Source organism: Cebus imitator, unplaced genomic scaffold (assembly GCF_001604975.1).
Source record: "Cebus imitator isolate Cc_AM_T3 unplaced genomic scaffold, Cebus_imitator-1.0 Scaffold27, whole genome shotgun sequence".
NCBI lineage: Eukaryota > Metazoa > Chordata > Mammalia > Primates > Cebidae > Cebus > Cebus imitator.
The window spans coordinates 743702-770601 of NW_016107342.1; the positions used below are offsets into that span (position 1 = coordinate 743702).

General features: G+C 37.4%; 1 protein-coding gene across 3 annotated transcripts in view; it reads right to left on the reverse strand.

Annotated features, from left to right (window-relative positions):
- Positions 1 to 18185, reverse strand: part of KCNJ3 (potassium inwardly rectifying channel subfamily J member 3) — a 151852-nt gene extending 133667 nt beyond the window's left edge. The window contains exons 1-2 of one of the 3 annotated variants that reach the window (XM_017523191.2): positions 16756 to 17960; positions 6403 to 6619 (exon numbers count right to left, since the gene is read on the reverse strand). In XM_017523191.2, the coding sequence (XP_017378680.1) occupies positions 6403 to 6619; positions 16756 to 17457 (919 nt within the window). In that variant the 5' untranslated portion in view covers positions 17458 to 17960. Of the gene's footprint in view, positions 1 to 6402; positions 6620 to 16755 lie in introns of all 3 variants that reach the window. The other 2 variants (XM_037736587.1, XM_017523192.2) reach the window with 2 other exon arrangements.
- Between the last annotated feature and the right edge of the window lie 8715 nt (positions 18186 to 26900).

Below are 26900 nucleotides of genomic sequence, written 5' to 3' on the forward strand. Positions count from 1 at the left end.
AGCAGGGGGAGAAATGCCAGATGTAGGTGATGGGGAGGAAGGCAGCAAATCACACTGCCATGTGTGTTCCTATGCAACAATTTTGCATGTTCTTCACATGTACCCCAAAACCTAAAATACAATTAAATAAATGGGAAAAAAATAATAATAATAATAATAATAATTATGTCCATTACTGGCAAGGGCATGAAGAAATGGGCACTTGGTAGCAAACCCTGAAATATGTATTACAAACCAGCAGATATATATGGGCCTTTACCCAGAAATTCTATCTGCAGAGAATTTATCTAAAATGGTAAAGTTGGCAATAAGTAAATCGAAACTAGAGCCTATAAAATTATTTAACCTTATTAAAAAGGAAATGCCTCAAGATCCAAAACTAGGAGATAATAAAAAAATTAAGATAGATATATAAACTAGAATATAGCAAAATCATTAAAACTAATGGTGTAGATTAGTCATTTGACATGAAATACATTAACAATAGATTATACCATAAAACCAGTTACAACATGGCACAGGTAGCATAAAAATGATATATCTGAATACAAACACCTGGAAGATTACTTACAAATGTGTTAACAGTGCAATCGATGAAATTAAGAGTAAAGTCTTTATATTTTGCATATTTTACTTTTTTCTATAATAAGCAGGCATTTAATATCACTTGCATAGTAAAAGTTTTGTTTTAATGAGGTATTAAGAAAAACTATGGATTAAAGTGCTCAGGGAAGATTCAACAAATATGCCACTCTTGTGCTATGTCAGAGAAGACAGAAATCCTATTCTAGGCAATGGAAAATGACATGATCACAGATATGGGAGGCAAGAGTGTGTGTATGAGCAGTACCATAAGAAGGGCAGCCTAATTTTCTCAATAAGAAATGTGTGTATTTTGATGGAGCCATCATAAGGACTTTGAGCACAAGTATATTATGAAAGTAGTGTTGTACACAAATATACCAGGCAGTAGTATACTATCTATATGTAAACAGAGATCCTCCAGGTACTAAATCCATTTCTGAGACAACTAGTGTGATTTACAAGTACCATGATGTGGGTTTAAAAAGGAAGAGTTGAATTGAGAGGTATTACTAACAGGGAGTTGCAGCCAGGTACTCAGCCCCTTGGAGCATTTGTAATTGCTGGTACCCCTACCTGGAAAGTTCTCCTCTGAGTTATTAATATTTGCTTTGCTCAAAATACTGAGTTTCGGCTCAACTATCACCTATTTAACTCAGCTCCCTGACCTCCCTACACTCCCAATCCCTCTTCACTTGCTGAATTTCTTTTTCCATAGCACTTACCAGTTTCTAACATTCTAGATGATGCACTTCATTCTGTCTTTGTCTGTATCCCACATAAATATCCGTATAGGGCAGGAATTTTGTTTTGTAAATTGTGTTCCCTAAAGTCTAAAATTCTTTAGCCTATAATACCTCTCAATAAGCATTTGTTGGATGAACAAATTAACTAAAGTTAAAAGCAGCGGACCAGAACAAAATAGCTACCATTAATAGATGCAAACTTTCTGAATGAGGATATAATTTGAGGGTAAGTTGATGATTTGGTATTTAGACAAGGTAACTTTGAATTAAAATAGTGACGTTCAAGTGGAAAAAATGGTTTAGAAATTAAATAGCAAATACAAGATGATAGCTGGAGGAGAGCTGCATAGCTGGAGATAAAAGAAATGGTGGATTTGTGAGCACTTTGTGAATTCACTAAAAAAGCAAATATCTAGACTAGAAAGGAAAAACTAGAAAATATTTACTGGAGAGAGGAGGAGCAGGAAGAGGCAGGGATGTAGGATATATGGAACAACTGAAAAATATAAAGAGAAAGAAAAAGAGAGAGAGAGAGAGTGGGGAGAATGTAGTGTGTCTGAATTTCAGGAAGAACCTTAAGTGTATAAAGGGACAAACAAATAATAGAGTTTTATTTTTGTCCAGTAGGAAAGAACTGAAAATATTTCAGAGCAAATACAAAGAGTCAATGGGGTTTTAGATGTCAGGGATGCTAAGAATTGGAGCTTGAGTCATAGGTGGTAGAAAGCTATGCATAAGAAACATTTGTAGCTATAAAAGTCATGGTTTTGGAAAAGAATAGGCACTTTCCCTCACAGACACCAGGAAAGAGAACGAGAAGCTAACTATGAGAAAAGAATAGAGATAAAGAAATGTATAAAAATTGAAGTGTCACATTCTTTTTAATAGACTAGGTGGAGAGATGACATGCCAAGGCAGGGATGGGACAGCTGGGATTGGGAAGGCAGAGAGAGAGAAAAGGTCTAAAATAGATCCCATGGGGAGCAGGCCTGAGAGTACAGAAAAGACAATTAAAAAGACTGCCAAATAGCAGCAGAAACCAGATTGAAGTTTGAAAGCATGGAGTTCTAATGAGCCAAATCTGCAATGCTTTGTTTGCCTCTAGCAGTGCTCTCTCTCCTGGGAGAAGCTGCAAAGAGAGCAAGAGTGAGAGGTAACCTACGTTTTGAAATTTGCTAGATGAGCAAAGTTGCAAAGCTTATTAATGAAGAGACAAACTTTGTGAGTGAAAATTCAACTCATTTGAAGCAAGGCGGGCAACAAACCTGTGTCTGATCAATGAGGAGTACTTCCCAAAAAGTGGGGAAAGAACATTTTGAGTCCTGAGTGGAAAAGCTGAAACTTTCAAGGAAATTAGAAAGCTAATTTCTCACTTCCCTCCTGCCACACCACTCCTGCTGAGACCACAGCAATGGGAATCAACAAAAACTAAATGAAATTAGAAGATTTTTACCACTGGAGCACGGCTGTGAATAAAGGTACTGGGTAGGGGTGTGAGGGTAGGAGGGTAAAGGAGGGATACAATTAATACAAAAGTGGGAACTGTCTAAAATTGTATGCATTTCTGAGACATCAGAGTGTCTCAGAATGCATTTCCAAGACATTCAGAATGACTAATTTTTAAATTAACTACATGCAACCCACTATATGTAAAAAGTGGATTTTTTTGTTGTTGTATACACTTTGAGATTACTAAATTATTACTCATATAAATACAGGCTCTGCTTTTTAATGGAATCCTAACAGTTACTATTGGTGCAATAAAACCATCTAGAGTGCAGATATGGCCCTTCCTCCTCTCTGACTTCTCACCCCACTCTCCACATGGCTCATTCTGCTACAACCACCTCCACCTTTTTTTAGTTCCCAGAATAAATCAAGCTCATTCCCAACTCAGGGCCCTTACACCAGCTGTTCCACAGCGTCTGCCACGCTCTTCCCCCAGACTGGCCCAGAAGGGCCTTCTGGATAGTCAGGTCTCATCTTAAGTGTCCCCTCTTTACTCTTCAGACCTTCTCTGATTATTAGCCTAAAGCAGCCTACAGGGACCTTATTCCTATACCATCACCTTGGTTTTTTTTGTTTATTTATTTATTTTTAGACACAAGGTCTCACTGTGTCACCCAGGCTCGGGTAATCCTTCCACTTCAGGCTCCTGAGTTGTTGTTGTTGTTGATTTTTTCCCCAACAATGTTATCTGATACCTCCCTTATTTATTTGGGTATTGTGGTCTGCCACCTACAATTAGAATACAACCCGGTCGAGGAAAGAAATTCTGTCTGCCAGGTCACTGCTATATCTCTAGCAGCTTACATACTTTCAAGCACACAACATAGATTCAATACATACTTATCTAATAAATGAGTTACTGAATGATGACAAGTTGTTTTTTAATGCTAAATACGATAGAAAGTTACATCAACTAACCTTATTCACAAAGTAGTGAAAAGTTTATTCTTTAGTAAGATGTAAAGACAGCATTCTAGTTCCCTGAAAGAATCCCAAAAGATCATATTGTCTTGTTCTAGGCAATACATATTATGAGAAGGTAAAATTTATTATGAATGAAAGGATAAAGAAGGAAACATTATTAAAGATGAACCTAAATAAGTCTCAGTAAAATTGTAAATGATCAAATGGACATAAAAATGTCTTTGTTCAGGCTCAGGGAGGTCTGGAAATATACATAGATTTTATAGAGTTTGAACAGTGTGGGATTTAATTAGTTAGGGCATGCACACAAACAAAATGTCAGATAAATTTTCCACAAAATAAATTCTATAAATTACGAGTAATGTTTTTCTTATTTGTATTGCTATATTAGATCTAGAAAACAGGCTTAATTAAGAGGTTAAGAGGAAGTGGACTTTAATCTCTTCTCCATAAAAGGCAATCTCTAAGTAAGAAGTTCAATCTCCAGCCAAGTTTTCACATTATCTGTGGAAAGTATTGTCTTCCCGCTTATTTCTTTTTTTAGGGCAGGAGGAAGAAAGTAGTAAAAACATCTATAACTCTAATAAATAATTTGTGTTACAAAACCATAATATCATGTAGAATATTGTGTACCAACCATGATCCTCTAAAAAATAGATAAAATATACAAATAACCTGCTTCAATATTCCCTTAAGATGCCATATGGGAGCTAAAGCTCAAAAGAATGAATAAGGAAACTACAGACATATCCAAATTGAGAGACAACCTACAAAATACCTGGCCTAATTTTTCAAGTATATCAAGGTTAAGAAACACAAAATAAGATTGAAGAACTATTCCATCTTTGACTGTGATTTTATAGAAAAACACTTTCATTCTTAACAAATATATACAGTATTTAGGGAAAACAGGAAAGAATGAATGGATAGCTAGATAGATAAGTAGATTGATCTAATAAAACATTTTTAAGGCTATCAAGTGAAACAAAAATGCATTCCTGTCAGTGATGAGAATAATACTAAGCAATTGGTAAACGATAAGCAGATGTATGAAAGAAAGAACCATATGCTATAAGAAATAAACCAATAAAAATGGCAACATCTGTTTTTAAACCCTAATACATTACTACTTTAATTAGATGAATAAAAATGGAAATTTAAAGATTTCTTGGACTAAGAGCCTTTATAAATTGGTTATACTTTTTACCAATGTATGGTATTTTTTAAATATTATGGTATTTCAATTATAAGTTAAAAAAATGAAAGGGAGCTTTAAATCATAAAATACTATGCAGAAATAAAATTTCATACACAGATGAATGCACTAAATCTTTTTTTACTGTCCTTAAAATCATAATTTTTAAACTGAAGCACTATTATTATCTAATGCTAAATATCATAGAAAGTTATGTCAACTAACTAATAATAGTGCTTCAGTTTAAAATACTACAAGCAGCTTTGAGGTAGTTATTATATCATCCTCGCTTTGAAGAGAAGTAAAAGGAAGCTTTAAGAGAGTAAATATCTTGCCTAAATTTCACATAGGTGTTATGTGACAGACATGCTAAAATTACAAGGGCTTTCCTCCTCCTGTTCCTTGGACAGTACTGACTGCTACATGATCAAAGACTTTCCACCTTGGTATAAAGCTTGAATTTATCTATAGTATTGCCAGTGCTAATTTCAATATTGCTATAGTTTATACATAACCATTAGCATTATATAATTCAGATGATATTGTTAGAAAACAATTAACAGCTAAAATATTTCTTGTTTTCTCAGTACTTGTAGAAAGTGTAGAACGCACACACACACACACACACACACACACACACGTACATATACATACAATTAATAATACTACATTATTAATCTCAGACATCCAGTAGGTTCCAAACTAACTGGGCAATGTTTAGGCCCCAAATAATATGCTCATAACTATTGTGAATTTCCTTTGTCAACTTAACTGTCCTCAGACAATAGCAAATGGTATTTGAGGCATACTGATGGTATACTGAATCTTAAGGAAGAACATTCAGCATGTAGCTATATGGGAGCAGAAAAAGAGTAAAAATCTGTTTTTGAAATGAAATTTTGGTCAAGGTTCAGCTGGGGAAATCCACTGACCCACTTCAAAATTAAAATGCTGCTTTAGCACACACAGCACACACAGATACACACACACGGAATTTTCCACTGAGGTTGCACATAGTGGATATCAAAGCTCTATCAATGACACCCCAAATCACCATCACCAAGGCCAGAATATGCATGCTGAGTTCAGGCTGCTCACTAATTACCATACATTTTTTGAGCCTTAAATCTTTAAAGAAAAATCATGATTATAAGAAAGTCAAGTTTGTAATTATAATAGCACATCATAATCATTCATAAGAAGTCATCTCACTTCTTTTACAGTGAATATTCCTGAGTTAATATTATGTATGTAACTATCAAAACAGTACATTTTAATTTTCAAAATAGTATTGATTTAATGTTACAAAGAAATAAAAAGCAAATCATTACTTTCATTACTATAAACTCTGAGTCATTTCACCCAACTCATGACAGGTATTGTGCAAATCATATAATGTCATTATGGTATAAAGAAAGTTTTTATGTCATATCTGTTTTTACTCACCAGTTGTTTCCACAATGCCTTCTAGGATGACGACAATCTCGAACTGTTCAGTTTGCATGCTTCGCTGGGATAGGTCATAAAAGGGGCTTTTGGCATCGATCACGTGGCAAATTGTGAGGGGGGACACAAGAAAAAGTTGATCTGCCCCTGTACTAAAACCTACATCCAGTTCAAGTTGGTCAAGGGGAAGGAACTCACCCTCAGGTGTCTGCCGAGACTAGACAAGCACACAGAAAAAGAGAAGAAATCACCACTTGTACTGAAATTTTCAAGGCAGCCCAACAGTAATTTACATCATTGCCAACATTCTGCACTATCAATCATCTGCAACAAAATCCAAACAAATCATTATGCAACTATGTTCTAGCAAATGGGCCGAAATCCCACAAAGCTCATGAGGAACATACATGCATTATTTATAATACACAACTTGCTATAATTACCATTCCCTAACTCATGAGCTTTGGAGAAATGCCTGGTAGAACAATGGTTGTTAGCACAAACTGTGGAACTGAGTGTGCATGTGCTGCTGCTTGACAGCAATCACTGCAGGATAACTCATTACATGCCAGATATTTTTTCTCTCAACAAACCAAATAAATAAATAGACAATTCTTATGGAGTTTCTTAAAGCTGACAAAGATTGACCATCATTTAAAAAGAGATTTATTGATTATTAAAAAGGAAAACACAACAATTTATTTTCCAGACCTTCAACAAGTAACAAATCACATATAAAATGAAATAGAAGAGTGAAGCTATTCTCATATTAAGCTATGTTATGTACACAAGAGCTTACATAATGAAAATAAATGGCAGATGTTGTTAGCTAATGGTTTTCAAACTCCTACTAATAAACCTCATTATAAATATTTGCTTCTCTGTCATTTCATGACTTTTAAAACACAGTGAAAAATTGTACTAAATTTAACTTTCTTTAATCAAAATGCAATTTCAAAAAAACTATACCTGAGAAACTTAGTTTAATAAAATCTTTCTAAGGTAGTGGCATTCAGTTTTGGTATAAATCAATCTAAAGCTTAATTCGTAGCTTGCATGCTATGACTGGATAAGAAAATTAAATATGACTATTAAAAATTAGCAAACCATGAGAGTAAACTTACTCATCTTTCTTTTCTCTTCATTTTCATTTTATTTTCCATGTCTATCACATATAATAACCATGTATAAGCAAACATATATGTTTATGTAATTATGGTGGTAAAATAAGGGCTGGGTAGTTAGGATTAAGCACCGAAAAAATGGGGGGAAGGGAGAGCATGCTGCTGGTCAAATGGGACTTTGATGAATCTATTTTAACAGATTCCATGTAAAACTAATTTAATAACAAAACAATCTGTAAGACTGGTCTGTCCAATGAAATGATTGAAGAAAAATTCTTACTCTCAGAGTTCCAAAAAAAAAAAAAAATACATTGGCTTTTCACATGCAGTAAGTGAGTCTGAAAACACTGAGAAATGTGGCTTAGCAACATGTCCTTTGTGGCAAAACAGAATGAAGGGTTCCAAATTGGTGGTGCTTTATTATGGCAACAATTGTTGCAAAGAGTTTCAACAGGAGAATTAGTCAACTAGAGAGGCTACTTTGTAGTTAGAAATATTCAGGGATACTATTTGTGTAGAAATATTCTAATGAAAAGGAGACTATTTTTCTTCTCTAACTTGTGTATAGCTGAAAAAAGAAGACCAGGAAAAAAATGATTGCTGACAAAACAAACAAATGAAAGAGCCATGGAAAAATCTGATGGTGCAAAAATTAAAACAGCAGCTCTAGCAACCAATGTTTCAGAAAACTAGGCTTTACCAAGACAGCATGAAAAAGCTCCCAAAAGAGCTTTTTTGAGTCACCTGTATTTCTAAATCTATTCTCAAATTAGTAAAATATAAATGAGACCAACGTCTTTGAAACGACATGGTTGTATAACAAATATTGATTAACATAACAAAATATATGCCAAACACAAAACAAAATTAAAACAACAAAAACAAAAACCTTGTGACATTGTTCTCTCACCTACTAAGAAACAGGTGCTATATGAACACAAGGTGGTATTCTGATGTGTATAATTAATTTGCGTCTTTTTGCTGACCATTCTAAGTTCTGCTTTTCCTGAGCCACACAGCATTGTTGACAATAATAATTGTTTTAAAAACTCAATTTTTGATTTGTTCTAAAATAATTTTCCCCAAAGAAGGTATATTTTCCTAAGTATTATATATGTGCACAAATACTAAGATTTGTCTTCCTTTTTCATACCTTTGTTATTTATAGCTGTGCTTCATTCTAAAAGGATTTAGAGTAAACTATTACATTTTGCATTCCCTAATCATTTAACAACCTATGGAAATAAGTGGCCTAGAAACAGGCAGGCTATCAGGAAGTTGACAACTTAGAATAAGAAATGTTTTATTTTTACCAAAGTAGTTTATTCAGACATAAGTAATTTTGGTTTAACTATGCATAGATCTGTTCCATTTAGCCTCAATATATCTTCTGATTTTAAATATTTGCTTTATACACTCAAAATTATACCTGTACTCAAAATTACCCTATCTCTACCCTCCCACCCAAATACTTTATATCCTATCCAGGTCTTCCTATTATATGACAGTTTGGGAAACGTGCTTTCAATGGTTATGTATTTTTCAGATAAGTGAAGTTCTTTATATATGCATTGATAATTATTTTCCAGTGGATACTATATAATTTAACCTTAATGATAGAGGTGCTACCCATATTTACAATTTTATTTTCCAAGTCTTTCTTCCTTAATATTAGGCCACCAAATATTTCAGCTATTAATATGTTCACCTCCCTGATTTTTTTTTCCTTCTTTGACATCGTAGTGTACTAGGGGGACTCTTAATCACTGAAACTCCATAGACTTTGGCTCAGGTCAAAAGCGAAGGGTGCGGTTTTAACACGGCAGGTGCCTGGAATGCTGGAATTGTTTGAAGTCTGAGCTTCTAACTACAGCCAAGTTATCTTAGCAGTGTTCAGTCACATGCTTTTGAAGTTCTCAAAAGCTATACATGCTTACCAAAGACATTTTCAGAAGCACACACATTCTACTCTAGGCTTCTAAATAATTCTAATCTAGGCTGTCCTAATTCCGGTGCAATTCTGGGGATTTGCAGGAGGGGAAAATATATAAAAAAGCCAGTGTGTTAGTTTTAAATCTCAACTTGTGTAAGTAGAGGGAGAGAATGTTTGAATGTTTGTTCAGGAACTGTGATACATACATGTATATGAAAGTGAAAGAAAAAATAAAGAGGAGTTACATATGTGTCTTTATAAAATCAATTTTCTTCTGTAACTTGAGTATGTAATAATTGGCACCACTGATATTCCATAAACTTCATATTACTTAGCAATTAACTACCATATTTCACCCAGAAATATTTGATAATATGCAGAATATTTTGAGATTAAAAACAGTGTAACCTTTCTTCATTTTGTCATGGTAAGTATTATAAGAAACCTTCCATTGATAGAGCAATTTGCTGATGATGCAGTTATGTCCTTTAGCTTTATAAACTTTCTAATTCCCAAGGAAACATAGAACCAGGATTGTTTTCTAGATACAAATGTGTAAATTTATATGGTCTAGATCAACAATAATTTAAATTATTTTCAAATTCAAAGTGATGGCTAAAAGTTAAGATTAATGCAGTAAATTATTTAAATTTCTAAAAAGTTGGTTAATGTTTGACTTTTATTTCATAAGAAAATTATTTAGAATCACAAGAACTGTGGAATAAGTAAGAAAGATGTTTAAAGACAGTGAATAAAAATTATTAATTCTAAAAATTTAGATGATAATTTGAAAAAAACTATGGCTTGAAAATGACTTACATACAACTTCTATTTTCAATTTTATTGACTCTTGGGAAGGAAATAAAGGTCTTTCCACCATTTTAGTAATTCTTGTTGATTGCATTACAACAAATTCTGGGAGTTATAAAAATTGAAGAAATCTAGAGCTCAAAATTTGTTTAAATAAATTAATTGTTTAAACTAACTGTCCAAAAAATTATAATGTGAACATCAGGCATTTTTGATAATTCTGTACAATTTTGGTTGTGGCAATAATTTTGAAGTTACTTATCATAGATATATACTAATTTAATACTAATTTTTCAATTATTTCCAATTATTTTTTTCAATTAGTCACATTTTCATTATATGTAAATGGCCTATGTGTAGAATTTAAGGCTTGTGCCTCATTTTATCGTTGTTTGTACAAATTTCAAACAAGCAATTCATGTCAAAGGATTTAGACGTTCCTGAGAGCCCCAAAAGAGGCCTACAAGATAATCAACTACAATTCTGACTACAGGTGGAAACAGAATAAAAAGTCACAGGTGCCCAGAAGGGACCATAATTGTCATGTACTTTGCAGACAAACAGCCTTCATATTACAAAGGGTAACTGTTAAGGGCTTATTCAAAGACAGACAGACAGACACACACACACAAACACACACACATATATATACATACGTGACCCTAGGATACATATTTAGTACTGCCCTGGCACAAGCTGATCCCTATTTATCCCCCTTCCTTCTGGCAGATATGTGGCCAAGTATCCACATTCCTTTGTCAAGGCCACGTTTCGCCAATGTAATCCATATCTTTGTTCCCTCTCTCTCTCCTATCTCTAATCTGTAACTATGTTCTTTCCTAGCTTGGAGTGAGGCTTAGAGAATTTTGAATAACACGTTTAATCACTACTGTCTGATACTAGACATTTACTTCTATCATATTCTAAAGCTTGATCCACGCCTCACCACCTTTCACAAGTCCTTGCTGGAAAAGGGCCCACAGGGCCAGTGGTCTGGGAAGGAAAGGAAAGGAAACTAAGACAGAGAGAGTAAGCCATTCTTGCCTACCACCTCCCCATTTTATCTGTAATTTCACTTATTCTCTTTAGATGTGATATGCGTGTGTGTGTGTGTGTGTGTGTGTGTGTGTGTGTGTGTGTGTGTGTATGCTGAATATATGCTGCAGTCATAGAGAAAATTACATGGAATGAGGTCAGAGTAATATCTGGCAGCTAATATTGGGAAACGACCCAAACACAGGTACCAGGATCAGGAACAAAAGTACCTTGTAACCCAAGGTAGTTATGGCAATGGCTTTGGTGCCCAAACCAAAATTGAAGTAGTCAGGTAGAGGAGAATATAGACCTAGAAGTTTATTGGGATTGTCTACAATTACATTGTATATTTATTTGGACTCCTTAAGCTTGAAATTCCATGAAGACTCAGGTAGAAAAACTGTGATCCAAAGTCAAGTCCAAAATAAGGATTTTTATTGCTGATACAATTAACACAAAAAAATGTTCGATTTTATAAAAAGAACATTTCTTATAGAATGCAATGTAACTTAGCTTATAATAGATTATGTGAGGCTTGCATACAATTCAAATGAAAGAGCAGCTTTATTAGTTCCTTGAGGGCCTTTTGTGGCATTTATAATAACTGAGGACAGGCTTTGTAACCCTACTTGCACATTTCCTCCTACTCACCAAACACTCTCCAATCTATCGAATACTTTTTCCTCCTCTCTTTATCATGTGTTCTTACCTACTGCTGTTTATTTGTGGGTCTTTATGCCCCTGATTTTTGTTCACTTTTTCTTCCCTGAGCACAAGCCAACCTTTACTTTTCAGGAATCACATTAAAAATAAAAAATAAAAAATAAACCAAAATATATTACTATTTTTAAAAGAATGATAATTATATATTTTTAAAAGAACCCAAGTTCTATACTTATTAGAGAATTAGGATACTTGTGTCAGAGAAGGAAATGCTAGAATAAATAGGAGCTGTGCTAATTTTAAGCATATAATGAATCTACATAAAGAACTCACAAACCAATACAAGACCTAGCTCCTGAGCATTCTGAGGTACTCTGCCTTAGACCCCTTGAGCATTTTGACTAATGGTCTAGGTGATGGTCAGAAGAACAGGGCTTTTTAAAAATATAGATATTCATTTGTGGATTTTATTTTTGTAAAGGAAGGTAAATAATTATATCAATATTAAAAGTAACGTTCAAATTGGCCACGGTCAATTGGTGAAGAGTCTTAATTATAAAATTAAGATCATACTGAGTCAAAAACGTAATCACATTTAAGTGCAAGAAATGAAATTAAAACAAACCAATAAGTATATGAGAAAGCTGCAGGAATCCTGTGATTCTGGAATCATTGTGGTTAGATTAGCAAAATGTTGGAGGATAAAGAGCTTAATGGTCTTTCAGACAACCATTTTTTAAATTCTCTCTGCACTTGATAATAGTCATATGGCGAAATAAGACAACATCCAATTTGGAGTATTTTACATATATATATATATATATATATATATATATATATATGGAGGAAAGGAATGTACTCTGTTACTTTTGACAAGTGAAAGGTAAGGATTGCACAGCTGACCTCTTAGGAAAGAAAGAGGACGACAATTGGCAATAAATAGAACTATAAAGAAGTAAGATTATGCTTCCAGAAAATTAATCCTTATCTTTTGGTTTCAAAATATGAACACAATCATAGTTTATTTTATGTTTACTTTATGTAAAAGACTGTGTACTGACTGGATGAATATAACCATATATATGATGTCATTGAGATAATAAATTTGTAATTTCTTAAACAGTATATCAAAGAATAGTAATTAATTAGTGCCCTAACAAGCTGTATGTTTAGGTCAATCAACCATTCTTATTAGGTTGGTGGAGAGGAGTAAGTAAGACTTCCAAATCCTTTAAACCCAACGCTAAACTATAGGGTTCAACATAGTAGCTGTAACTGGTCTCAACGTCTTAATCCAGGCATTTTTATAAAAACTTTCAACAGGATGACATATTAACTTAGCATAGCCATGATACTAGTTAGTCCCTATTTTCTGAGTAAAGCATAAAATGAAAAGAAGACAACTAAAATAAATGGAAAATTCAAGCAAAAATTAAATATGGTGAGGAGAGGAAGAAAGAAAGAATATTCATCTTAAAACAGCTGTCTATATTTATAATTCAATCACAGATTTTAATCAGGAACTTCAAAGTATAGCCTTTGATTTTTATTTAATATACTTTCTTTTTTTCTGAGTAGAATAAGGTCTGACCCCTCCAGGCATAAAGTTGAAAGATCTACATTTGAGTACTGAAAGAAATTTTAGTATTTGTAAGGCTGGAAGACAGGAATAGAGATGAAATAAAAAGTGCTTTCATATAAATGAAAAACATAATTAAAAATCAGGCAGAGAATTTTTACAAAAAACTTCCATCAAAAGTTAGGCATTTTAAAAGTATTACACATGAAAAATTTCATAACAACAAGCATTAGAAAGCTACGTTCATGTTCTTATTGTCTTCCCAAGAATCAAAAAGTGCTTGATAATTAGTAAATGGAACTTTTATATTTATCTAAAGAAACTTTTATTTAGCAAATAAGAAAACAATGATAGAAAAAAATAATCAAATTAAATTAGGTGATAGGATAAGCATACATGCCCTATAGTTACTAGTACTAAATATTATATTAGATTTTGTTGCCTTAAAAATGCTGCACATTTGGCATTAAAGACACATAAACTTTGCATTTAAACTGCCAAATGGAGTTTAAAAGGGGGAAATTGTTTATAATATATAAGAAGAAGGCTGTATAAAACTGATAGGAACATATTATTACTTCAAGATTTTGGCATAGTTTCTCTTTAAAAATACAGTTGACTCTTTTAGGTCACTTCATCTCAGTCCCTAAGAGAAAATGAGAGCAACTTGTTAAAGCCAAATCTCCCCTCTAGTTTTGCTGAATGTTATTTTTTCCCCAATAAGACATGACCCCTTTTTAATGAAGTCTAAGGAATAGTGAGAACTACAATAATTCACTTACATTACCATGGCTACAGGAAAGATGAACTTTGAACAAACTACACTACCTGGCTAGCTGAAGAGTTACACACACTCATCAACCCTTTCCCCTCACAAAAAGCAGGGGAGAATTTCACTATAATTTTGTTTAAATATAAATCCATGCCGCAGGCAAATCGTGTTTACTTCTAGCACTGACATCTTCTGAACAAATCAAAAGTAGAAGGCTTTATAAGAATATTACATGTATAATTTTAATGAGATGTTTTTATCACCTTGTGTTAATATAGCACCTTGCTCCAAATTTGTCAACACTATAAATCTTTCATCTTTTTAATTAGGACACTCTTTATGGTATATATTGCATATGTCTTTAGACAGAAAAAGCATTATCAGTACCCTGCACCAGTGTAGATACTGGGTGCTTCAGAATCATTGCATTAAAAAAACCTTTGCATTAAAAAAAGAAACAAAAACTAATATATAGGTTAATCCTAATGATAACTGGCTTTGTTGAAATAAAATATAAAACCAGCTATAAACATCAAAAATATGTTGTCTGGAACAAACATCTGTAATAAATAACCTTCTATGTTTAAAAAACTAGAGAATGCCTATAAATAACTTTTAATATCTAATTTTCAATTTCCATTACATCAATTAATATGGTAAACTCCTCTTCAGTAAGCCTTGAAGTGATACATAAACATGGATTCCTTGAACAGAAACCTTGCCACTATAATAACAAAGTGTTCCTATCTGCCTAGTAGGCCTAACCTAAAGGAAGAAATGCTATATTGTGGTCTGTGGGTAGATACAGACACATATAATTTCCATTGTAATAAACATACCTACAACACAACTGCTCAGCTTAATCTGACAAACTGCTTGGTTCAAACAGTGGTCAATAACAATACACTAAGTTTAAAATTTTAAAAATTGTATGCAGTTCATTAAAATTAATTATAAATGAATATGATCTACCCAAATTATTTATTAATAATTACCTTAATGAACATTTACATCAGAACCAGGTTGATAATTATCCACTATGATATACAAAATTTAGTTTATTTACTGTAAGTAACACAGTAAATATGTATAGGATATGAAGTCACAGGACAAGTGAACTGTTTTAATTTAAACACTTTACTGAGCAACTTGGTAAAGGATAATTATGGCAAGATCTTGTAAGTGAATAATGAAAATGACACAAGAGCAAAACTTTTAAAAGCACATTGGATCCCTTTTAACTACAACATTAAGTTGGGGCTGTATAAAACAATATATACTTGTGGAGTGGAAATTAAAATTTAAAAGGCAAAATCTCAAATACTGAGATCAGATTTTCAGAATCTGGCTTCAGTTCTCTATGCAATCTCAGAAAAACATTTTTCATTGTATGAACCATTTATTTAAGGTCATCTTTTTCACTTTATGAACATCTGAAAACTACTGAGAAAAATACCTCTGGGGAAGAATATGAATTGTAAATCACACACAGAGGCAAGCAACTGGGCTTTAAGCCTTCCTTCCCATACTCTAATTGGATGAGTGATTAAGAAGGACTTCTCTTGTTTGTGGTGGTGCCCTCTAACGACTAGACGGACCTTGCTTTAATAACCACTCCATGTGCAATTTGTTTTAGCATTTACAACGCTGATGGTAGGAAGCAATCTTCTTTAATGGATGCTGAAAGCTTCAAGTGAAATCTGTAATTGACAAAGGCTTCATAGAAACAGACAATTAAGAATAAAATTAACAAGAGGCTCTACGGGAAAAGCACTCAAGCTTTCATAGAACAGGTCTCTAGGAAAATATTTAGTAAAAATAAAAATTTAAAAGAGCCAAGTGTGGTTTCTTCCACTTTATTATCTGCTTCCTGGGTCTGTGTGTTTGTTAAAAAGATAGAGTTCAAAACATTGGGTGTAGAGGAGTAATCCGCCTCCTAATATTATTAGGGTCAAAAAAAGGAAAGAAAAAAATAAGAAAAGCCCATCGTGAAAGTTGAGGCAAGTTCAGCACCTAATTATTCAAAATAACAGCTGTTCAGGTGAGTTCTAGGACCTCGCATTGAATGGGGCAGTGTGTCGACAACAAATAAAATCACTCTGAAGAGCAAAGCAACAAATACAGGAAGGCAAACCGGGCACTAATTGCCCTCAAGCCTCCAGGAGCCAACACCAGTCCTCAAGTGTTACTAGTCCAGAAAGTGATCGAGCACATCCGAAATGACGAATATAAACAAGAGCACGACAGTGCGTGGGAAAAGAACAGAACTGTCAACCGCGTTCTTTGCCCAATCCTCCAACCCCCACCCCCCAAAAGGAAGTTTACCTGTGACTATAGGTAGAACCAGGGGAGGGGGCCCGGGCTGGTTCTCAGGCGAGTTCCTCCCGGGGTTTGGGGACGCAGGTCTCCCGGTGGGGAAGGGGCGGGGAGCACTTACTTTGAGCAGCTTGCAGCGGATCTGCGCGGAGACCATGTGGCTGTTGCGCAGGTTGCCCACCCGGAACATAAGCGTGAGTTTTCCGTCCCTCATGGAGATCACCGCGTGCTCGCTGAACATGAGGGTCTCGGCGCGCTTCTTGGGCTGGGACATCTTGATGAACATGCAGCCGATGAGGAAGGCGTCCACGATGGAGCCCAGGATGGACTGGAAGAGGAAGAGGATGATGCCCTCGGGGCACTTGTCGGTGATGTATCGGTAGCCATAGCCGATGGTGGCCTCGGTCTCGATGAAGAAGAGGAAGGCAGAAGGGAAGTTATAGACATTGGCCACGCAAGGCGTGTAGTTACCGACGTGGGCTTTGTTCAGGTCGCCCCGAGTGTAGGCGATCACCCACCACATGGACGCCATGAAGAGCCAGGCCACGGTGTAGGTGAGAATGAAGATGAAGAGGTTCCAGCGCCACTTGAGGTCCACCAGCGTGGTGAAGAGGTCCGAGAGGTAGCGGCTCGTCTCGCTGCCCAGGTTGCCGTGCTGTACATTGCACCGGCCGTTCTTGTCCACGAACCGCTGCCGCTTCTTCTTGGGCACAAGCTGCTGCTGCGGGTCCTGGCCTGGCCCCTGGGGCTGCAAGCCCGAGCCGCTGGACGATGTGGTCACTACCTGGTAATCGTCCCCAAATTTCCTTCGGAGTGCAGACATAATACGAAGGGGCGAGCCAGATTCAAACGCGAAGCGAAGGCGCAGGAGCTGGGCGCTGCAAACTAGCACCAATAAGGAGGTGGGGGCGGGGGAGGAAAGGGGGCGAAGCGAGCGCTCCTGGGGTGGGGGGCGCACCCGGCAGGTAGCTGCGGTCTCTGCCCCCTGCAGACACCTCTCCTTCTCCCCTGGGACGGAGGCTTTCCTTCCAAGGTGAGTCTTGAAAAAGTGTTCTCCCGCACTCAAGGCAGGGGGGATGCAAGGACCCGGAGCCCAAGCGCAATTTTGCCTCCAAGCTTTCCAAGGCTCCTCTTTTCCTTCCCCACCACCGGCATCCCGGGTCACCTTTTGCCTCCCCACGGCCCTCCTGATTATCCTGCAGTGCCCCCAAACTGACTGCTTAAAATTAATGAGTTGACAAGGGAGTCCCAACCCACCTGCCAACTCGCTGGCTGCCTAAGAAGCTGTCTCTACCTGCCTGGACCAGACCCTCCCCCCTCCCCGCCGCTCCCCAATCTCCCGCCCCCTGGGACCGCTCCCCGCACCCCTGCGCACCTGCCTCCTATCTTTTAGCCAAAATCCCGCCCAAAGGCATGTCTGCCGGGCACTGGTGCAACGCCCCCTACCCACGCCCTCCGGGCTCAGATTCCCGGGTTCTGGACTCCAGTGACCTGTCCGCTTGGCGTCCCCCGACCGCCGAGTTTCCGCGGACGCCACCGGGGCCCTCAGGCGGACCCTCAAGGGCCCGCAGGCCGCCCCCGCGCTCAGCAGAGACACGGCAGTGCGCGAAGCCTGGGCACTCACCCAGCGGGAGAGGGCAGGAGGCGGCGCGGCGGGCGGTAGCCGCAGCCTGGCCTCGCACTCTGCGCTCACGGCTGTTTTCCTCGTTCCCACTTTTCCTGGTGTACCACGATGGGCGCCAATGCAGGTCCCCCAAGCTCCGCACCTCCGTGAGGGCACCGCGCTGTCCCTGCCAGAAAGATCCTTGGCGCACAGAGCACTGACTGACTCGAGCGGGGGACTCGTGGGTTCCCTGGCGCTGTGCCCTCCTTCCAGGCAACAGCGGTGCTGCTGGACGGTGTTCGAGCCTCGGGTTGCCGGTCAGACTTTCAGGTTAAACAGTAGCGCCGCTCCAGCTTTTCCTCTGCCTCTTCCTTCTTTGGTCCTCCACTCCTTGTCAGCGCCTCGGTGGCCCCGGGTGGAAGATGCGAGGCGCAAGCCGGGGCAGCAGGAATGTGGTGTGTGTGGTGGTGCGTGTGATCAGCTGCAGAGCCGCGCTAGCCCCGCCTGTCCCTGCCTTCCCCCGCTGCTCCACCAGCCTGAATTGCACCTCCGAGCCTCAGTTGAGCCTGCAGTGTCTGGCAGCTCAGGAAAAGCGAGCCCCTCCAATGAGAAGCGGCTCTAAATCTGCTCCCAAACGCCCGCCAACTCTCCTTCCTCGCCCCCTGCATCAGTCAGAAAGCCCCCAGCAAAAAGCAAATGCTGCTCTCTGAAAGAAGAGAAGTACAATGTGTCTCTAACTGGGCACTCGTTTAAACGGATGCCTGGATTTGGGGTTGCATCATAAACAGAGATCCTAACTGGCTTTGAGATAGGCATTTTCAGAACTGAAAGTTGCAGGAAGCTTAAGGGGCCTTAGGATAAGAACAGAAAGGAGGGAGACACTAATAGAAATCCTTTCTGGAAATGGCTGTATTAGAAAGGCTCAGAATATCTAGAGTTAATGTGTGCCTGTAATTGAGGGAGGAAGGCTGGATTTTAATGGCCCCAGCCTGGAAGTTAACTTAATGGAGGGGCAAAGTGCAGAAATAGCTAATAGAGTGCCCATGAGTAAATACCAGCTTGTTTACCACAATTCATGTTTGCTTTAAAATGCCACGATATCTTATGGCATATTTCAGTCAGCCCAGATACATTAGTTGATTTTGTTAGAAAATCATCAAATCATGGCATTATAAAGGCAAAAGGCTGCTATCAGACTCCCACAGAAAGGAAAATAAGTACATAATCACTCTGTGCATTCTCTGCCAATAGGTACTCCTTTGTACCTCTCTGCTTCTAAACCAACTGCAGGAAAGTGTGTGTCAGGTTGTCAGCCATAAGCAGGGGACTCTTTCACTGCTATTTGGTTGAAATGTCTATCCTCAGTTACAGATGCTTCTCCTGCCAGTTTTCTGATAAAAGGTCAGTAACTCCCTGTTTGTTCTTTTAAGATTACATAAGAAGGGAAAGTGACACCGTGGGAAGTGGAAACTTCTCTGGTCCTGGAATCATAAGACCTGATTTGAGTCGCATTTGTGCCATTTACAAGCTGTGTGACCTTGAGCAAGTAGTTGAACAACTTTGAGACCTAATTTATTCCCCTGAAAAACTGGGAGTTTAAACATTTTCCTAGTGTTGGTATGAAAAAAGGGAGTAAATGTCGTTTTATTATTTCTGCTATGAAGGATGTTATTTCTTGGGCTATAAAGTTGCAACAAGGCTGAGAAGAGATTACAAATGAGCTGTTGCAGTTGGCACCGTGCTGTGAACTAACACCTATATTCTCATCGTCTCATCTCTGACTACTCTTCCCCAAGCTCATTATGCCCTTGGCAGGCTGGCTTCTTTCAATTCCTGATACACACCAAAGCATAGCTCCACCCTTGGGCCTTTGCACTGTATGTGTTCCCTCTGCCTGGAAAGTTCTTGCTCTGCTGCTCCATGCTGCTGGCTCCTTCAATCATTCAACTCTCAACCCAAATGCGCCCTTCTCAGGGAAGTCTTCCCAAGCATCTGAGATATTCCCATCACATCAATCTTGTTCATCTTTCTCATCACATGTTTTTATAGCTACTGTTTTCTTCATTTGTTTGTTGTCTTTCTCTTCCATTTTCAGTTGTAGAATGAAGCTGTACAAGGACAAGGGCCTTGTCTGCCTAGTCCTCTGCTATGTCTCCAATGCCTAGAAAAGTATCTATCACATATTAGGTCCACAATAAATATTTATTAGATCAATAACATGTGCTAATCTATATCACTGGAAACTACATGCATTGAAACTCTCTGAGTAATACAGAACTAAATAAAAGTAATGACTAAATCAGATCACTTGTATGACAATATAAAAAACATGTACGTTTTTCTTTAAAAAGAGCAATACTTTCTATGCTTGTTAGCTTTAGAACTGATATTCAATCAGGTTCCAAGTCTTTTTATTGTTATTGCTGCAATATCTCTCATAATTACTCCTCTCTTTAAAAATAAGTCACTACCTTTCTTCAAATTCTCATTTTAAGTAGGCCCAAACTCAAAAAACTTTGTCTTTATTGGATTTTTCTCTCCTTCAGACTGCCCTGGATAGTAGTACTAGAACTCTCACTTTAAACCATGTACTTAGCATTGGCATAGAAAATAAAAATTCTCCAGTTATTTCATCTGGAAGCTTTTAAACATTCCCACTTTTTGAAAAACAAGTTTTCGTGAAAAACGTTTGCTATTTTCTAGCAACCAAATTTATAAACAAATAAGTTTATACTTCAAAAGACATGGTCTAGTCTAATCCTCTCATTTTACAAGTCAGCAAATTGAAGATAGAAAGGCAAAGTAACTTGTTCAATGTCACAGAGTTGATAAGTGGAAACTGAGACTTGACCCCAGAACCTAGATATAGAACCTAGATGCTCTGCCATTCCTTACAGGTAGTGGCAGAGTCAGAAAAGAGCCTTCGATTCCTGATTGATGGTGAGGGCTTTCTTCCTTCATAGGCCTAGCTTCTCATCATGCAGGTGAAATCTAAGATCCTCCAACATATGGCATAATCTAGCTTTCAAAATTATCTCCTACCTTCCTTTTAATGGGCACTTTGTTCTAGCCAACTTTGACTATTAGATACTTCTCAAACATGCCCTATATTAACTTCATTTGTTCACTTATTTCTCATCACTTAAAATATCTTTTTGTCTACACCTGCAAAGTCCAAATCATAGGCACTAGTATGTAAGGAAAGGGAAGGATTTCTTCACATTTTATTTCAATTGCTAGTGCTGTCATGAAGTTTTTCATTTTACTCCCACTAAGGGTAATACATCCCTCCTCTGAACTCTCATTTCCCTAAATTTCCAGTGTGGCATTTTTCTTATTCTATCTTGCATTTCAGCTTAGAATTTACCAAAATCTCCTCTGAGCACCCTGATCATTCACTTCTTTATAATTTGGTACCACCTGGTATTCCATGAACCAAACTGGCCTTTCTCATGGTAAACATTTGATAGACTTTTAGAGAGAACCAAAATTTATTCCAAGAGCCTACTTTAATGTGACAGGTAATGTGCTTAGAAGTTTAAAGGTTAGTATTTATATTATATAGATAGAAAGACAATGAAGCAGAGATTCCAAAATACATCTGCCTATTGTCAAGGTTTCTATTCTTCTAATGACACAGTGCTGCCAGGGAAGTTAAATATTTTTAAGGATGCCATTGTGTCATACTTTAAATGTGACTGAGGCTTTGACCTATTTGTGACATTGAGTCCAACTCTTTGAAAATGTTCACAGATGAACCAAACTCATCTTTTCCTGTGAGGGCAGCTGCTTCCAGGATGAGGCTCTGGAGGGCAGCCAGCTCTGCGGTGCAGAGGCCAGGCGGATGTGTGGGGAATGGATGATAGAAGGCCTCCTAACCAGGTGCTATCTGATGAACTGAAGTGAAACACTGCAAGCAGAACAGGTCAAAGGAGAGAGAGGTACACAATTTCAGGCCAGGCCACAAAGCCAGGAAAAATCTGGAAAATATAACTGCACAATACAGAATCATCTGGAGTCTAACATTTAAAGATAGTGTGGTAAATTACAAGAAAACTACCATACAGTTCATGAGGGTGGGGGGATCAAAGCTATATTTAACAAACTCGACTAAGAGAAAGCTACATATTTATTCTGCCTGGAAAGTACTTCTGGCAATGTCTTATTTGCTGTGTCCAAAATTAGTAATATCATGAATAACTATAACTTCAGAAATGAAGGATATGATTCTGTGTTTTATACTAAAAAGGCATGACTTTGTACATGCACTTATCCTATTATGTAACTGAACAGTGTGGGGAAAAGAGTATATCTAATATGAAAGAAAAAACCTCTGCCCCTGAGAAGTCCACATTCTAAAAATGACTTAATCGGCCAACTGTGACAAAAGCAAGGCTTTGAACATCTCAGTATCCCTGGAGTCTGTCTTCTCGTCATTCACTTATTGCCACTGTGACACACCACGTGACAGTCTGCATGGCCAGAAATATTAATTACTCTCTGGGGAAGACGGTATTATATTTGATACTCCTTTACTCCTAATCCTAACATTCTCCAAAAGTACAATGAAGAAATGGGCAGGCCTGGGGATCTAATGCTTTCATGCTTCAAAAGGTGACACATTCCCATTGCCACCATAAGTTTTGCTATATCTGGGAAGAGGTCACTCTTTGAAATTCTATATGCAATTTTGGGAAATAGAATGGTGTTCCTTTTTTTTTATCCTCCTAAAAAAGAATACTGAAGTTATTTTCTCTCTTGCCAAAAAGAGAAGAAAAAAAATGAGAAGGAGAAATCAGTTTGAGATTTGATTGCGCAGACGTGAGAACAGAGGCATTGCCATACCATGGCAGATGACTCATCCAGCCTTTAATCTTGGCTCCAAACCCTGGCCTCTGCCTGAGGATTCGGAGAAAGGCAATATGCCATTCTAACTTGTAGACCATTTATTTAGCAAGGTTCTCCTGACTTAAACCCTCTCTTTACTGCAAAGCTGTACATTGGAGTATCCTGATTTATGAAAGAATAAGGGCTTTTAAAGTCTTCAAGAGCTCAACATCTGTTTAAAAAGAAATAATTGTCTCATCAGACCTAAAGATTTTTTGGCAGGGCTTCAGGGAATAATAACAATTTCCTATTCTCTTCTATGTACATGAAAGTTATACTGAGGATTTCTTTCCTAAGAACACCAATGAAGTCCCAGATGTCAAAATATGTATAAGAATTTTGCTTGATTTAGTACAAAAAACATTTAATGTGCACAAACTATGTATCTGGCACTATGGCAAAGTTTGTGCAGATTAGAAATGATGAAGACATTATGTCAACAAAATATGTTATGACGATATATTTTTTCAAAATAATAATGACAATAATTACTATAATGTGGTAAGTACCTAAAGAAAGAGGACTGCTTTATTTGCAGCCAGAGGAACAGGTGCCTTCAGGAAATATTGCTCTGGCTAATGGGAGTTTTCCAAACCTGTTAAACTAGAATCACTTACATTTGGTTCAGCATTAAATTATCTCTGCTCAGACTACTTTATTTTAGCACTCTGAAAATAGATTTTTAATGATAAGATTTTTAAGAGGTAAGATTTTTACACAATATGAATAAAATAAGAAATAACTTGTAACCACATTATAGAATCTTTCAAACATGTATTAAAATTCTGGGAGAAAAATACAAACAGTAGATTTTAGAGGTGGTAAAATTTTCACTGTATTTTTCTGTGTATGTGTATGCAGTAAAAGATTGAAATTATTTTTCAGTAACTGGAAAACAGTAATGCAACTTCTAAACAATGTTTAAAAATATTAAGGCAGATAATAATGTCAGCACAGCTTATCTGGGAAGCAGATGCTGAGAGAGGAAGTTTCTTAGGGTGCAATGCCTAAGACAGATAAAAGGGGAAAGAAGAAAATGAAGCAGAGCTGACACCCGTGAAAGGAAAGATAGAGAGGTACAGGAAGAAGAATTGAGTAGAGAGAGACTTAGACATGATGTAAATCACATATAAGTCAGATAAAGTCTTGGCTAACCCAATGGGGAGCTCCCAAGCCCAGCTGGCCCATTAAAAGAGTACCACTTTGGGCAAAGATGGCCTGGTCCTAATGGCCCACCAAATTGTCAGTGGCTAGGAGCTGTGGTTGCCCGTGCTTGTCTTCAGCTGAATGCTGCATCAGATCTGGAAAGGTGCTGCAGCTGGAGACTGTGAGCTAAGTGCATGGCCTCCAGCTGAAGGGCAAGCTCTTCTTGAAGGAAGATCCAGTGGCATATCTGCACGGCTTCCAAACAGAGTAGAGAAATGGAACTTATCGGTGTCTATTCAGAAGTTTTGTTACAAATATCCAGAAATGTTTCTATAATCTAATCAGCTGATTATGAATGTATGCATACATCTTTAGTTTCCATGGGATCATATAAATCCCATTTTGTGGAGTGAGGGGTGACAGGGATATAGGATATAACACATAGCTAGCCATGTTCATCTTTGTTTTGATTATAGCTGTCTAGAAGACATACATATATCTATGTAACTTCCTTTAGCATCCTCCAGTACAGAGGCTGCATGAAGACTGCATGAAGGAGAGGGAGAAAAGGGAGGAACAGAACAACTGGACAATAGAACAGTGATAGGAAATAAGGAAGAAGCCAATAAAGCAGGAAATACCCTCAGTTACAAAGGGGTAGGGGACAGAACTCAAACATTTCATGGCAGGTAACCCAGGTCAGCATAGTAAATAGAATGGTGAATATAAAAGAAGAATGGTGAATAGAATTTTCTGAAATAAAATTGCTGTATTTATAGTATTTAGCCGTGCACTAGAATCATCTCAGGACTCCATTCCCAATCAATTATATATCTGGGGGAGGACCCAGGCATCGGTATTTTTAAGAAGCTCTGCTGGCGATTCTGACAGCACAGCTAGAATTACGAAACTCTGATCAATAGGAACAGCATGCCTGTTAGCAGAGGACTTTCCCTGGGAAATGTCACATGCAGAAGCACCATCAATCTTCCTTCCTCACTCCTGGGAGCTCTCATTCTTTGGCACCAGGAACAGTTGCAATTAGTAAACCCTGATTTCCTGCTCTCTCACAAATCGCAAGAGTCCAAAATATGGATATAAACCTTTGTTCACGGGAGGATCGTCCCCCCAGTGGAAAAGCAACTGGGAAAAGCAGGAGACACTGGACAATGACTGCAGTTTCATCCACTCCCACCACCCATGCAGGCATAAATAATCAACATGGATGGGAGAGTCTGGAGCCACTGAATTGTAAAGCCCATAAATGTTTAAGCCTCTTCTATTAATGTTTCTGTTTTCTGTGTTATGTGTGTGCAGAAGTTCTGTGTTTATAATTCTTACCACTATGGATCATACTTTCTTGGGGAAGGAAGAACACAAAAGTTAAAATTCTCACAAAGACTACTGTTAAGCTGGAGGAAGACCACATCACTGTGTGGCCACAAAGACAGAAAGCCAAGCCAGGTTCAGCCATGTTAGTCATCTGCTCTATATAATACAGTTATTTAGAGATGGTGGGTAGAGAACAGCTACAGAAATAAAAACAACGGCTAGAAACTATAATGTCATTTTTATACACTCATTTGTAGAATTCCTCCCAGTTTTTACTCAAGGGAACTTTAATATGATTTTCATTTGGGGAAAGAACTGTATTGAGTTAACCCCGTTAAATGGCCACTAAAACTCATCCACTTCCATGATTGTCCAGCCATTCTCACATCATCTTCACGATTTTCTGGAAATAACAGAAGAGGCCCTGGGGATTATTACATTGGTGGAGTGCGAATACATTAAAATTCTCTACTTCCTTGTTGCATGGTCCTTCCTCCACCCTACAAGGTGTGTGCTTGTAACTCAAATTTCCATTTGACTAATTAGCAGTTATTATTTAAAACTAACCTGAAAATAAAAATTGTATTCATTTCATTCATAGGGAGCATCTACCTATTTATTATTGCCCCATAGGTGATGTGGCTCTAGAAACATCTCGGTATTCAAATAGCCAGTTAAAACATAAAATGCAATGATTTTCTAAAGCTACTCTTTTTCCTTCTCTCATCTCTATCTACTAATTGGAAAGTCTACTCTCCAAACATAGCTAACATGATTGACAGAATTTTAAAAATAAGCAAATTTCCCTATTAAAGAGGGTGAATGGATGTTAGCACTGTATCAGACACATAATATTAAGGAGATACCTGCTGTTTAACATTAACATTCCGTGTAGTTTTTGTTTTGCATCAAACAGGCATCAAAAAGTGAATAAAAACGTCGTGAAATTACCAAATAATGAATTAACTTCCTGGATACAAGGAAATTCTTTTCGCAAGTTCTTTTTAATAAAATCAAAGAATGGGGATGTGACAATTAGAGAAATGTGGAGGAAAACATAAGAAAGTTGGGAGACGGAGGTCAAATTTCACTTCCAGCTATCAGCAAAGTGCACATTCTTTTTTGCATTCTGTGAGGCTGGAGGTGCTGCTGATAAAATGTCCTCACATATTCTGTCAATGTCAGGATGCAAACATCACTAAATAAACCCTCGTGTCAAAATGTCACATAGTGATTATTTATGCTTCTTGACAACACCAATGAATGACAAGGCTGCCTCTATGGCTGTGAAAGGTTGC